Raw genomic sequence first — 15,749 nt, 5'->3', positions numbered from 1 at the left:
TGGGATTTTTGGTCACTAAGGTTATTTTCTCTAAAAAATATTATATATTAAAAATATTACCTTAAAATGAAAGATCGAACGAACTTCTGAATCAAAGATAAGTGGATTGTCGGGTAATGTTTACTAGTTGAGAGTATTGTTGTGTGATATCTCGGATTGAGAGGATTGTTGTGTGATTTTATAGGTTGAGAGCGTAGCCTTTTATAGCCGAGAGAAAAGTTTAAAAGCTGAGGAATTCGTATACAATTATACAAGGCGCGACCCATGCATCGCACCTATCTGGTGCGTGTGTCAGTCGACAGAAAGGCGCGGCCCATACACCGTACCTTACCCTACGTGGCTCCTCTGCTGGCATAAGGCGCGACTCATGCATCGTGCCTTACCCCACGTGGTGCCACATTAGCGTAAGGCACGGTGCATGGGCCGCGCCTTATGCCAACAGTGAGCCACGTGGGGTAAGACGCAGTGCATGGGCCGCGTCTTTCTACAAAGAGTGTTAGATCCGTATTTTTTTTCTAAAATAGTATCTGACACGTAAATATATAATAAAAAGGTGATTTTTGGGGAAACGAGGATGATTTCATGAATAATGTAGAGTTTAATATTTTTCTCATTAAAAAAATTAATAAATAATTTTAACTTTAAATTATCAAATATACTTAAGATATTAATGTTGAAGTTATAAATAATTAAATAAATATTCAATAAATTTCAAACTTTATGTAATTTTATTTTCTTCTCTCTTAGTTGGATAGCCATGCCGTAGGAATGGGATTTATTCCGTAGACTTAGTTGACTTGACCTCCTTGTCAAGTGGAAGTTCCTTGCGCCTGCTGTCTACCATATTATTTTTAGCATGACTCTCTATATATTCGCAGTTGCTAGAATATGTTACTATAATGCAATTGCAACCATGACAATTCTTACAATATCCTCATTCTCATTTCTTCTTCTCATTGCAGCTGCCTGTGTTAGCCTCTGCCATGGCAATTCCAATGTGCTTTGCATTGGAAGTGAGAGAGACGCTCTTTTGAAGTTGAAGAATGATCTGATCGATCCCTCAAACACCCTATCTTCTTGGGTTGAAGGTGGGGATTGCTGTCATTGGAATGGTGTCGTCTGCCATAACTCAACAGGCCACGTCCTCCAACTGCACTTGCCTGCTCCTTTTTCACCTCCTGATGATTGGGCACCACTTGCTGAACTGGAAGCCTACCGTCATTCAGCTCTAGCAGGCAAAATAAATCCTTCTCTGCTGGAGTTGCAGCATCTCAATTGGCTTGACCTGAGCAATAACAATTTTAGCAGCATTCAAATCCCTGAGTTTTTGGGTTTGCTGGGTAGTTTAACACATCTTAACCTCACTCAAGCAGGATTCCGGGGAGCAATTCCTCGTAACCTTGGGAATCTCTCAGAGTTGCAGTATCTTGACCTCGGAGGTAATTATTTATCGGAAGAAGTGAAAAGTCTTCAATGGGTTTCTGGACTTTCTTCTTTGCGGTACCTTGATTTGAGTGATGTGGATCTTCGGAATGCAACTGATTGGCTGCAGGTAACAATATCCAATCTTCCTTCTTTGTTAGAGTTGCACTTGTCTGGTTGCATGTTACAAAATGATACATCTCCGATCAGCACTGTTAATTTTACAAATTCACTAGCCGTTCTTGATCTTTCTGGGAACAAATTATCTTCAGTTCCTATGTCGATATTTGGTCTTCATGGTCTTGTGTCGCTTGATCTTAGAGGTAATAATTTGGAAGGCCCAATTCCAGATTACTTTGGGAACATGTCGTTTCTTAAAGTTGTTGATCTTAGTTCCAACTCGCTCAATTCATCCATACCCAACTCCTTGTATAGTTTAAACCATCTTCAATTCCTTGGCCTTAGATTTAGCCACTTAAAAGGAGAAATTTCGAGTGCTATTGGAAAACTTGAGCTCTCTCATTCACCTTGATCTGTGGGGCAATCAGCTTCAAGGAAAAGTACCAGCCTCTTTAGGAGATCTTTGCAAATTGAAGGAGATGGATTTGTCAAATAATGGAATTGATCAAGACATATCTGAAATCCTACGGAGTCTGTCTAAATGTTGTTTGGAGAGCTTAGAGTCATTGAGTATGGAACTTAACCAACTTTCTGGCCATTTAACTCATAAACTTGGGCAATTTAAAAATCTAGCTTACCTGGACCTTTCTCGAAACAACATTTCTGGTCCCATTCCACTGTCGATAGGGGAGTTATCATCTTTGAAGGTCTTTGATGTTTCAGAAAATCAATTAAATGGTACTCTTCCTCCAAATTTTGGAAAATTGGCAAATTTAGAAGCTTTATATATTTGGGAAAATCAATTAAATGGTACTCTTCCTCCAAGTTTTGGGCAGTTGAAAAATTTAGAAGCTTTATGTATTGGTCAAAACAACATTTCTGGTCCCATTCCACTGTCGATAGGGGAGTTATCATCTTTAAAGGTCTTTGATGTTTCAGTAAATCAATTAAATGGTACTCTTCCTCCAAGTTTTGGGCAGTTGAAAAATTTAGAAGCTTTATATATTGGGCAAAATCAGTTGGAAGGAGTTGTATCGGAAACTCATTTTTCTAATCTCACAAAGTTGTCAACGTTGTCTGCATCCGGAAACATGTTGAGATTTGAACCAAACTCAAGCTGGATTCCTCCGTTTCAATGTGAAATTATCGAATTGAGTCATTGGCATCTTGGCCCCAAGTTTCCCCAGTGGTTGAAGTTCCAAAAGAAGTTGTCTCTTTTAGATCTCTCTCATGCGGGAATAGCGGACGTCGTGCCCACTTGGTTTTTGAACCTTTCCTTTCAACATCGAAAGTTAAATCTTTCCTCTAATCAACTTACTGGAGGGATTCCATATTTGACAGTAGGAGACATTGTCGACCTGAGTTCAAACCGATTCTCTGGTCCACTGCCAAGACTTTTGCAACCTTTGGTATATTTAAGTTTGTCAAGGAATTTATTTTCAGGATCCCTTTCTGAATTTGTTTGCAATTCATCAGTGACATCAATGATCGCTCTTCACATTGATACAAATCTTCTCTCTGGAGAAATTCCAGATTGCTGGAACCGTTGGTGGAGTTTGTGGCTCTTAAATTTGGGAAACAACAATTTGACAGGAAGAATCCCATCTTCTTTGGGAGACTTGGAACTTAAAATGCTAAACCTTCGGAACAATAGCATGTTTGGAGAATTACCCTCCAATTTGCAAAGTTGGTGGGGTTTGTCTTTTCTTGATCTCAGTGAAAATCATTTCAGTGGAAGAATACATGCATGGATTAGTGACGGGCTCTCTAACCTTATGGTACTAAGCCTCCGGTCAAATAACTTTGTTGGGCATATCCCTCATCAAATTTGCGCTCTTCAATATCTTCAGATCTTGGACCTTGGACACAACGACATTTCAGGAGCTATTCCAAAATGTTTGAGAAATTTAACGGCAATGGCCATTAAAGAAAAACAAAGTGAGAACTATTACAGTGGGATATCGTTCGATAGAAGAGAAGAAAACATCAATTATTTGACGAGTGTGTCATTGGTGCTGAAAGGGCGAGAGGACTTGTATAGTACCACACTGGAACTTGTTACAAGCATAGACCTTTCAGCTAATAGTTTTACAGGAAAGATCCCAAAAGAACTTGGAAGTCTCATTGGGCTATTGTCATTAAATTTGTCAGGGAATCTCCTAACAGGAAATATACCAGACAGCATTGGCAACTTGGAGTTGATGGAATCACTTGATTTGTCGATGAATCGTTTGCATGGTGGAATCCCTTCAAGTTTCTCAAATTTGAACTTCTTGAATCACTTCAACGTGTCCTACAACAACCTGACAGGACAAATCCCAACATCCACTCAGCTTCAAAGCTTTGATAACTCTTCCTTCATGGGCAATCATCTCTGCGGGCCTCCTGTGAGTAAAAGCTGCAGCACTAAAGGTGTTCCTACTGATGCTTCAAAGAATGGAGAAAGCAGTGGAAGAAGTAAAGTGAACGGGTTTTATGTGAGCATGGTTGTTGGGTTTGTAATGGGATTTTGGGGAGTGGTGGCTCCCCTGTTTTTCATCAGGTCATGGAGGCATGCATATTATGGAAAGCTGGAGCATATTGGTAACAAGGTGTATGTGTTTTGGGCTACTAAATGTATTTAGTTCCACGGGGAAACAAATAAAATGTATAATTAATGTTTGCGTGTGTTTGTAGTCTGTGTAACTTATTGAAAAAGTACGTGTGATTGAAAAGTTACAGCAAGTATAATTAAGGTTTGTGTGTGTTTGTAGTTTGTGTAATATATTGAAGTACGGATGAAGTGTGTTTGGTATTTCAACAATGAGTATATGGTTTGGTTGAGGTGTGCAAATGTTTCCTTTTTTACTTTGTGCAGTCCATTAACTTAGGAGATTGATTTCAACAAGCCGTTATCGTCTCGAACTCGGATTGATTTCAATAATTTGTTTCCAATGTGGTGTGGTGGTAACAATGGAATCTTGATTTGCAGCAGTGGTTGCTGCCTTATTCTCATTTCATTTTATCATTGCTGCTATCTGTGTTAGCTTTTGCTATTGCAGTTTCATGCAAGGAAGAAAAGTAAGTCGGTTCATAGCAACTGAACTGAATACGATGTTGTAATCCCATCGTCCAGCACGTTAAGTTTTGATGTATATATCAAAGATTAAAACGACAAAATCTTCTAAACACTTGAACACCTCACTTGATGATATAGTATAATTTTTGAATCGGTCACTAATTGTTGACATGATATTTTAAAAAAAAAAATCAATGGTGATGTGATATTACCTTATGATGGCACGTAAGTATCACCGTTTATTTTTTAATAGTTGATGTTCAAAATGAAACTAATACGTAACGTTAGGTATGATTTTGAAATAAAAAATAGTTTGATGACCAAAATAAAATAAAAATAATAGTTGGAATACTAAACGCATAGCTTACCCAACATTAAAGAAAGCAAATATGTAAGGCCTTGTTGTTTGGGAGCAGGTTTAAAAATCCTTTAATTATTTTAAAATTTAAAATTTAGTTTTTATATTTCTTCAAAAGTAAATTTGTTTGTTATTTTTGTACAAAAAATTTAATTCTTTTATATTTTAATATATGGATCGAGAGATACGATTGCATCCTCGGAATATTTTAAATTTTTTTTATATTTTAATTTTTGTAATTTTTTATTGACTATCTAATTTTACACCCCGTAAAATTTTATAACTCCGCACCGCCTAAAATTTTTAATATAACTTCTTAATTTCGCAGCCTTTATAGAAATTTCTGTGTCACAGAATTATATACCAAAATGATACTAACGTAAATAGGAATAAAACTGATGATAGCGGAAATATGCGTAATACGACAATTAATATGACAATTAATGATACTAACGTAATATTCTATTATATTGATGTGACAGTCTGTAATACGATATGATAATTAATGTGTGGATTATGATGTTGTAGAAGGATAAAACTGATTTTTTAATCATTTTTTAGAATATAATGAGCTTTTTAGGCTAAATTCACGGGCACAATTGATTTAAATTATGACTTATTTAATCTTTAAGAGAAAATTATTAAAAAAATAGTTTTTTATTTTTTAATAATTTTTATAAATATTGTAATATATATTTTTTTTTAAAATAAGCGTTTGAACTCTCAATCAAAATCAATTGAATTCAACTAAAAATTAATTATACCAAGCTAAAATAATTAATTCAATTTATCTATCACGTCATCATTCATGTGTGAATAATCACTCCATCATTTCCCTATGCAAAATTATAAAATTTTACGGGATGTAAAATTAGATAATCAATAAAAAATAAAAATATAAAAGAATTTAAAAATTTTAGATGATATAATCGTATCCCTCTACCCATCCCTATTTATAATAAATAATAAAACGGACATGAATTGGTATTAGGAGTAGCTTTCAAGAGAAAAATAAAGGGAACAGTGGCATGGAATTGATGTATTTTTGTAGCTTTCCCATATTCATTAATAGATATAAAAACCATATTATTTTAGGATTTAACTTTATGAACATGTAAATAATTAATAGAAAAATAGAAAAAAAATCTTTGTACAAAAATAACAAACAAATTTACTTTTGAAGAAATATAGAACTAAATTTTAAATTTTAAAATAATTAAAGAATATTTAAACCTGCTCCAACAAGGCCTTATATATTTGCTTTCTTTAATGTTGGGGTAAACTGTGTGTTTAGTATCCCAACTATTATTTTTGTTCTATTTTGGTCATCCAACTTTTTTTATTTCAAAAACATATCTAACGTTATGTTTTAGTTTCATTTTAATCATCTACTATTAAAAAATAAATGGTGATACTTACGTGTCATCATAAGGTAATATCACATCACCATTGAATTTTAAAAAAATCATGTCAACAATCAATGACATTCATAAATTTAAAAATGGAGATCCAAAAATTTAACACTCATTTCATTTAACAAAATAGGTATGCATATTTCTTTATTTTTTTCTCCTTCCCTTATCATGTTGAACCAAATTTAATAAATTACCTAAAATAATGGGTATGCGCTTAGTCTCAAGTACATCTATCCCGGTCAATAGTTCTATTAATTTTTCAACGACATATGACTAAACTTGAAATCTAAGCCTAAAGTTAGGTGACTAAAACAGAATAAAGAAATAGTTGGGACACTAAAAGTGTTGTTTACCCTTAATGTTATTTGTTACACCTCCACTAGCTCGATATAGAATCACAACTGACACCGGTTTGAATTCTTCAATCAACAGTTTCAATAACAAAATCTTAACTAAAAAAATAAAACTAAAACTGAAACAATTTTATCTTATGGAGATAATCAGAGTATATCGTAAGTTTTCATTGAGAGATGTTCGTTTTTGGGTTTTTTGTTTTCGGAGAAATTGATAACATAGTGGGTTTACCAATATTCTTCTTTGGTTACTGTAAAGTTTTTGTTATTTTCTTCTTGGATTTTATTTAAAATATCTAATTTTTTTATATAAAAAAATAAAAATTTTAAAATAAAAATGACTACACAGCGCACTATTTTAGTAACGTGGGGTGTCATTCGTTTTGTTGTTTTAAATCTTTAGTGGCATGTGTCCTTTTTGCGTGCTGTTCATCTTTTTTGCTTACGGCTATTAAATTAAAATTTCAAGGTTCATCTTTGATGTTTCCTTTTTTATTTTGAACATCTCCCTTTCATCTTCGTTCGTCTCTTTCATGGTTTTTCTGTTAATCTGCAAGTTTATATATTTTTTTTTCTCTTCAAGAAAGTGAATTCCGATGAGAATTTTGAATTCATTTTTGCAGCTGAAAGGAGAAGATAGCAATGGACCACACAAGGCCATGGGGTTATTTAATAAAGAGGTTGAGAGTATGAGAGTGACTTGTTGAATGCGTTTTGTTCTTCTTCTTTTCTGTTTTCCTTTGATTGGTTGAACGTAAAGCAACCTTTTTTTTCTGTTCTTTCATATGAAAATATCATGTTTTTTTTAAACAATCAAACACTTTCATGTGAATTAAAGTTGCAATAGAGCCCTTTGTTCTTTTAAGTTCATAGCTAAAACAAAGGTAATGGAGCCAACAAACCAGAAATTTTTTGAAAGAGTTGTTTCACAGAGAGCTTTGCAGATGGGGAATTCATTTCCATGTCAGATTTGTGTGGTGGGTTTTCTCTGTGGAATTTGCTTGACTTCTTTGTTTTTGTCTGTTCTTACATCCGTTGGTACTTTTGGGTTTACTGGGATTTCGTTTTCATCACTGTCAGTGGGGATTTCTCCATGGAATTCAAGCTCAGAGATCATCAGTAAGTTCGAATTTGCCCCTCAGTTCTTTTTATTTGTATGTTAATTGCTTAAAGTTCTTAGTTTTCCCAGATGATGATGTGATATTCATATGAATTCACAGATTTTTCCCAGTGAAACTCGGTCAAAATTTGACGGTTTGATGAACATGAGGTCCAAGGGTGTTGTTGAAGCAAACTAAAAGTTTTGGCATTACTTGTTGCACAATTTTGTTGTTTAGATGACATTTGACTTTGTAGATAATCATATGATTAGTTTCTTTAATCCCATTCTCTTGACATACTTCAGCTACAAGCCACCATCTCAACTTCCCTTTTTTTTCACTTTGTTAGATGTTATTCGTATTTCGGGTTCAGGTCTATATCGGATACATAGACTTGTCCTGCACTTTTTCGAACATATTCATGTTTGTTTTAACGTCGATGTGTGTTTTTGTATCGAAATGTAGATGTTATTTCGAGTTCGGATTGCAACTTTAAAGTAAAAGAAACCGAGAGATGGGTGGATTTGAAGCAAAGGGAACCAGAGAGCAATGATGATGGTCAGAGAGTTTCTTTATTGACTGAAGCATGGGGAGCTTTACTAGCTGATAGGCAACCGGAAGAAAATGAGTTCTTGCAACTTCGGACTCAGTAAATCAAGTTTACCGGATTCCCCGCATTTTGAGAACTGTAAATTCAGTGCACGAGTGAATAAGCATCTCGGCGCACGTTCGGGAGCCGGGAAATTTCCCCCATGGACAACTTGGAAGGGTTCATTAAACATGTATCCTGCAACTGCGACAGATAGGAATGTAAGAAGTCTTAACCATCAGCCAGTCTCGGATGGTGCTCATCCTCCATGGGTATGTTCCTTAGCTACATAATCCGTAGATGCTTGCGGATGTGATCATACTTGTTCATTCTGTTATTGTGTTTGTCGTGATTGCATGCATTACGTTTCGGTATGTTTTGGCCTCCTTGATTTCCCGAAAATTTACAGATTGTGGGATCGGATGAAGAGAACTACCCTCGTACCCGGAAAGTGCAGCGTGACATTGGGATCCATCAACAGCCTATAAACTGCAGTGATCCTAACATAAAATTTATCGTGGCCGACTGGGAAGTATTACCCGGCTTTGGCATCGGGGCTCAGCTTGTTGGTATGACGGGGCTTCTTGCCATTGCAATTAATGAGAAAAGGGTGCTCGTTACCGTACATTACAATCAAGCCGACCACAATGGTTGTAAAGGTATGAACCCTAACAATTTATTGCTTGATATGCAGCAGTTTCTGGGAACTGGAAAAATCATCTTAACAATAGCATTGCTCTGGTATGATGTTGATTACAGCATCACACAGTAGTTGGTCTTGCTACTTCTTCCTAGAGACATCCCGGGAGTGCCGAGATCGTGCATTCAAGCTTATGAAGAACAAAGAGGCATGGGAAAAGGGGATCATAAAACAAAAAGACGATTATAAATCGAAGGAAATATGGACAGGGAAGATTCCAAGGTATAATTCAAAGCAGTTGCAAATTAGTTAAATGTATTTTGTATAAACATGAACTCGGAAAACATTAGTGTATGTTCTATCAATGATTTCACTATTTGATCAGGGTATGGGGTGATCCTTGGAGTTATTTGCAGCCTACAACGGATATAAACGGAAGTTTAATCGCCGTTCACCATAAGATGGACCAAAGGTGGTGGAGAGCACAGGTATGTTCCGTGTTATCTTGACTTTGTAACGTGTTGAAAATGAGAATGTGAGTGACAACCTTCTTTCGTACGTGAAATCCCGGCTGCAAAGATTATTTAATGTTTATTCTTCGACTTAAACAGTTTATTGAACATCGCTCAGCATGCTGCATTTGGGGAAGAAGCTGCGAAAATGGTTCTTGCAAGCATTGACAGAGAGTGGCCGAAGGTTTGTTCATCTAAGCCTTAGCCTTTTCGGATTTGACTTCGGCTTATGTAGTTTACACTGAATTGAGCATCTTCCCATCTCAACCCTGATGATATATGTCTCGATTCAGACAAAGGTAAGGGGGAATGATCCTCTGAACCGTGTCGGATACATATCTGTATCCAACTCATCCTTAGTTCGAGTGATGTAATGAAAATCTTACTAGAAAGAGCTGAATCATGAGAACCTACTTTGATGAACCATTACTATGCATGCTGAACTCATTCTCGTTTTAAACTGCCCTGGAGACTATTTCTCACTTGAGCTTTGTTTGACAGGTGATTACGAACAAGCCGAAGTCGGATATTGAAGAATTTGTGTGGTCAAATCACAGACTTTGGGTTCCTAGGCTATTGCTAAGCATGCATGTAAGAATGGGAGACAAGGCATGTGAAATGAAAGTGGTAGAACTCGAACAATAAATGGGATTTGCTCACCATATTCGAATGCACTTTCCGCATCTCAACAACATTTGGCTCTCCACTGAAATGCAGGTAAGTTTTTTCTAACATTTTTACCCTGAGAACAATCAATATGCTATCTATCTAATGTCACGAATGATATAACTAAATCTCAGGAAGTAATCGATAAAACGAAATCATACCTTCGTTGGAACTTCTACTACACAAACGTGAAACGCCAAGTCGGGAATGCATCAATGGCTGCATACGAGGCAAGTCTTGGAAGGAAAACCAGCACGAACTATCCTCTTGTAAACTTCTTGATGGCAGTCGAATCAAACTCCTTTATCGGTGCATTGGGATCAACATGGTGCTTTCTCATAGATGGTATGAGGAACACCGGAGGGAAAGTAATGGCCGGGTATTTAAGCGTCAATAAGGATAGGTTCTGGTAGAGAAACCTGTGAACCAGAGAATGACTGTAGGCATTTATATATTAGATAAACAATCTATAGCTATTAATTTTGTTCATACATGCCATTTTGCAAATAATGTTGTGCCTCTTTGCATGTAAGGAGATCACTGTCTACATATGTAGAATATAGTTGCAATCAAATGGAACAAATCCCTTCTCTCAGCTTTAAATGAACATCTATTTTATTTCAACTCTTCAATCGACAGTTATACCTGAATCTGAATAATTGTTTACCTTTGCTCGATGTTTACCTTTGCGTGAGCCGAAAGGCGGTCGCAAATGGGAAAGAAATTGGCAGGCAAAAGAACAAAAATCACAGAAATCAAAACTTTGACGACCAAGAACTTAGATACAAAGATGAAAATGTAATGTCCAATAAAAATTAGAACTGAAACAAAGAAACGAGGAGATTTTGGTCCCTCTCCGATTTCACATCACATAACAAAACAACAGAAAGAAAGGCTCTTCTTTAATCAAAGTGATTACGCTACCAATCATTCAACAAATCAACTGTCCCATTTGGCTATTTGCAAATAGTAAAACGTCAGATGAGATGGGTGTCGGGAGGAGCCTTACCTCCTCAATCTGTTGTAAGATGCCCCTAAAATAGTAAAACAACCGGGATAATGTGATTATTCTTCCACCTCTTCATTCAGCTGCTGGCCTCCATTCCCACCTTTGGCTATGGCAGGCCTTTAGTGCTTCTTGCTTTTGGCTTTCTTGGCTTTCATGTGACGTTTTTTCTCGTTTGCATCAACCCAGGTATAGTCGGATGGTATGTGGAAAGGATCAACCTCATCCTTGTATCGATTACTATCACTATCACTTAACTGGCCACCACGAGTCCCTCTCATCCACGAAATCCATGATGTTGAACCCTCTGACTCTTTTGACTTAGCATCCTGGAAATGAATTGGGCTTGAAGGAGGGGTCGCGAACTCGTCCATCGGCTGAAGCTCCTCAAATTTAGTGAAAGTGACAAGGACTCGAATAGTAGGGACAATAGGAATGGCAACCTAGAAAAGGGAATGCGTGACGTATCAATGTGAATTCATTCAAAACTTAATGGAAAGCTTTTTTTAATATATAGAAAGCCTTTTTAATATATAAATATTTTACAGAACGAACACAACACAAATTGTTAAGAAAGCATGTCACGCTCGTCAGACGCCACTTTCTACTGTACTTGCACAACAGTTTCCACGTAAATATTAGAATGAAGATTTTATAAGGGCCAGTTTCAAAGTTAATATTAATGATAAGGGTTCAAAGTAGAACCGGCAAAAGAAGAAATACGGTATTTTGCAGCCTCACTATAATGCACATAGCATGTGGTTTACTGTAAAAAAGGTGGCCTCCTAAACTAGAAATACAAAGATAGAAATGTAAATAATAACCAAAACCATGCTTTGTAAACCCTGAATCATATCTACATATTTTAATGTAGAGTTTCAGAGCAGACTCCAGGATATGGAGAACATAAATATTGATCATAAAAGTGCCTTCACACTTCAGAAGTTTATAGGTCCAATATAACTTAAACCTTTTTTTTTATAAGAAGGGCAGACCTCGTTAAAAACCCCCCTTCATGATTAATGGAACTCGTAGAGAAGCTCCTTAATCAGCGGAAGGAGGAAAAGAGTGCCTTAGAATTCATTAATAACAAATTGGATACATAAAGTTTAAAAACATCAAGAGAATCACCCCCCTTACAAAACAACCCGAAAACAGAAAACAAAAAACAAACGCCCCTAACATCAACACTCTAATTAGCAAATCCCAACCTTAGCTAAGCCATCTGCCTCGATATTAGTTGTCCTAGCAACCCATCTAATTACACCCTCCAAATCTTTTAGCCTATCAGCAATATCTTTGACAATTGCAACAAACACATCTGGACTTTATCAAAATTCTTAACCCATTCCACTGCCACCTTACTATCACTTTGAATTATCAACCGACCCTTAATACACCCTCTAAAAGAATCGAAGAAAGATAACCCCTTCTGTACATCCTTTAGCTCCATCAAAGTAGGTGGACCCGGATTATAACTTAAACCTCACAACCTTTAAAATTTCCATCCCCACATTTAAGCATAATTTATAGTTTCAATGTCATTTTGAAAGATTAAATGGCGAAGACACTCTTATGTCATTTAAGCATCAGGCACTAATGCATTATGACAGTTGCAGGAATGGCAGATCCAACAGAAAAAAAGATGGTAAAAGAGCATATTCCCATCAAATGAATTTTATCTCTCCACCACCTACACACAAAAACCATCTTTTCCTTCTATTATCATACACAAATATCAACAACACAGGTTCAGGAGAGCAATTGCCAAGCCGTCCTAAGATTTTCAACCAGAAAAAACTATAGTAAACCATTAATAATATAAGAACGACTTCTGATACACATGTATGTACATAAAAATGCCTTTCTCAAATAACAATGAGCCCGCAATCTATTGCACAACTGGACCGCAATTCACTGGTTAACACAAAGCAACCCCCTACTTCAGCAGTTTTTCAAGTTAATTTCCAATCATCATTAAATGTATATGGGTTTTAAGCACCATAGGACCAAGGATACAACTAACAGACTCAATTACTGTGTTTGTCAGAATTGATGTGAAAAAAATGAGGTGATTAGATCACAGGAGATGAGTAAAATATGGGCAGCAAAGAGTTCTTTGTAGCAATTTAAGAATTTTCTCTAACCTAGTACATTTTTCCCTGCTTAAAGATATTGATCGCTCTGTATTTTCAGACAGTGCTACCACTCTTAGTCAAATGTGAAGCATGAATTCTACTTCAGTATCTTTTATCATAACTTCCTCTCTTATAACCACAAAAACAACAAATTAAATAGAAAGTTTCACAGACACAAAAATAAAATCATGATTTATGTATAAAATTGAAACCTAAATTTACCATAAATTCAGATAAACGTTTGCGTTGATGGCGTCATATAGCTTAAATTACCTTGACAGGAAATGTGCCCAAAGGCAGCTTATTTGCCAAAAGCTCCCTTAATCTCCTTATAGCCTTGACCTTGTTGGCTAATATGTCAAGTAAAGGCAGGAGTTCCTCTGTCTTTAACGGGAAATCTGGTGTAACCACAAAACAGGTCTCAAACCCTTTTTGTACTCAGTCTCAAGTTTAGCATCAGTATTTACCCCTTTCTTCTTCTTCTTACTGCTGCTTTTATCTTTACCCTTCTTGCCATCCGCAGCATCTTCCTTCGCGAATTCGGATGATGATCTACGACTATCAGCTTGCCTCAGATTGCTACCTTCAGGGGTCGATTTTGAGAGCTTCCCAATCTTTGAATCATCAGGATCATCATTATTCTTTGAGCCTTTCTTGTTCCAGCCAAACCAGCTCTTCTTTTCCTTAGCACCACCATTTGATTCACAATTTTCATAGGAATCTCCTGATCCATTTTCTTTCCAGTCAACAACTCCATGCTCATCATCATCAAAACCATCTGAATTTCCCATATGAAGTGCTGAATTCAGCTGCATCCTTTCCTCAACTGTCAATACATCATCATACTCGTCATTTTCACCACCATTTGCCATCCTTTCTTCCTCATCCACAGAAAAAAGCTCTTCATCAGTCATTGCACCAGGAACCCTCCTTGACTTCACACTGACTGTCACATGAAGCATATCATAAATTTTAGCCTTCCAGTTTCCAACCATCTCCCTTCTCTCTTGTCGCCTCCAGTTCAAATGAGGAACAAGTTCAGCCTGAGTGACATCAATACCAGGCCTATACATATTAGTTTGAGACATCAATTGCACTTCATGAGCAACTTCTGATTCGGTGGGCTGTGCACCAGCCCCCTCTAGGGCATTTGTAACTTCTTTTTCCTTATGAGAAAGAACAATCAAAGAACCTGGAGGAAGCGAAAGATTCCCATCCTCGGAAGTATAGCCTTCCCCTAGAAAGAGGAATGTTTGGTCCGATCTTTGAATACGGAACCCATCAAATCCAGCAAGTGTCATATCAGCACGGAGATTCGAACCCCACTTCCAAATGCGATAGGTGTCTGATGGTGCAATGCGTCCGATAAACGGAATGACTGAACTTTCAAAATGAAAAGACATCTCCATGTAAAAGTCACGGATAAGAGCTGCCGAGGCAACAATCCTGGGAAGCCTCCGGCACCATTTTGCCCAGGCAAGTGGCTGGTAGTGTCGAGCAATGATCATAGCAATGGCCTCTTCCCTTGTGCAAACAGCTTCTTGCAAAGCACTCCAACCCTGCTCATTCTGAAGACTCCAATCTGCTCCAGCTACCATCAAAATCTCCGCTGAGATTGGATCTCTCAATCTGGGACATCACGACGATCTATGACAGCTGAGACAGCATCAGCCCGCTCCTCAGCTTCAAGGGATTGAGCTTCAGTATTAACCTCACCAGCCTTGGCAAGTCGAGGGAGTGACGAGACAATGCACCTAAGCCCGGCATAGTCACGGCGGGAAACAGCTAAACGGGCGGGACTATGGGCATACTAAGAAAGATCCTCCATTGTACTCGACTTTTTAGATTTATATTACTAGGCTATCTTTTCCTCCATCTCCAATAACCCAAACATTGAAAACATAATAAGTAACAAAAATCCAATCCCAACTTGATCTCAATTTCTCCAAAACATTATATTTTACAATGAACCATTCAAAATTTCCGAAGGTTCCACAACTACAAATTAGGGGTCTTAAGCTTTGCTATTCAACTTCAATACTAACATAAGTTAAAAGAACAATTGGAAATGAGTAATCTCTTTACATTAGCTCAAATGACGTCAGTTTTTTAATCCTCAGTTCAGTTTACAGAGAAGTTAAAGCTTCCTCGGAGTTCAAATCTATAAATGTGATCCTGAAAAGAAGAAATAAAAAAAAATCAATAAGTAAAATTTCCATATCAGCAAAAAAAACGTTTGCTTATTAGTAGTTTTAACATAAAAAATCATTAAATTACGGAAAAAGGAAAAATAAAACCAAACATAGATGTTTTCACATTGCACTGGTTTACACTAAATTAAACTTCTCATGTTTTCAAATAGCCACAAAGAT

The 15,749-nt window shown here is 36.7% G+C and overlaps 2 protein-coding genes and 2 pseudogenes across 2 annotated transcripts; 3 read left to right on the top strand and 1 right to left on the bottom strand.

The window, feature by feature from the left end:
- The first annotated feature begins 913 nt into the window (after window positions 1-913).
- On the top strand, window positions 914-1,954 carry LOC120154913 (receptor-like protein EIX1). Its single transcript, XM_039166535.1, has one exon. The coding sequence runs from the start codon at window positions 914-916 to the stop codon at window positions 1,952-1,954; it is 1,041 nt and encodes a 346-aa protein (XP_039022466.1).
- Window positions 1,955-2,021: 67 nt separating this feature from the next.
- On the top strand, window positions 2,022-4,166 carry LOC120154912 (receptor-like protein EIX2). The gene has a single exon (XM_039166534.1). It carries the CDS (start codon window positions 2,022-2,024, stop codon window positions 4,164-4,166), a length of 2,145 nt encoding a protein of 714 aa, XP_039022465.1.
- Window positions 4,167-7,268: 3,102 nt separating this feature from the next.
- LOC120154819 lies at window positions 7,269-10,816 on the top strand (annotated as a pseudogene).
- Window positions 10,817-11,083: 267 nt separating this feature from the next.
- LOC120154930 lies at window positions 11,084-15,205 on the bottom strand (annotated as a pseudogene).
- Window positions 15,206-15,749: the final 544 nt, after the last annotated feature.

The sequence above is a fragment of the Hibiscus syriacus genome, unplaced genomic scaffold (genome assembly GCF_006381635.1).
Source record: "Hibiscus syriacus cultivar Baekdansim isolate YM2019G1 unplaced genomic scaffold, ASM638163v2 tig00111151_pilon, whole genome shotgun sequence".
In the NCBI taxonomy this organism is placed as follows: Eukaryota; Viridiplantae; Streptophyta; class Magnoliopsida; order Malvales; family Malvaceae; genus Hibiscus; species Hibiscus syriacus.
The sequence above is the reverse complement of the archived record's forward strand: the minus strand, read 5'-3'. Positions and strand labels throughout refer to the sequence as shown.

Excerpts from the sequence above, each read along its gene's own strand:
- LOC120154913 (XM_039166535.1), top strand. The coding sequence starts at position 914 with ATGACAATTCTTACAATATCCTCATTCTCATTTCTTCTTCTCATTGCA.
- LOC120154912 (XM_039166534.1), top strand. The coding sequence starts at position 2,022 with ATGGATTTGTCAAATAATGGAATTGATCAAGACATATCTGAAATCCTA.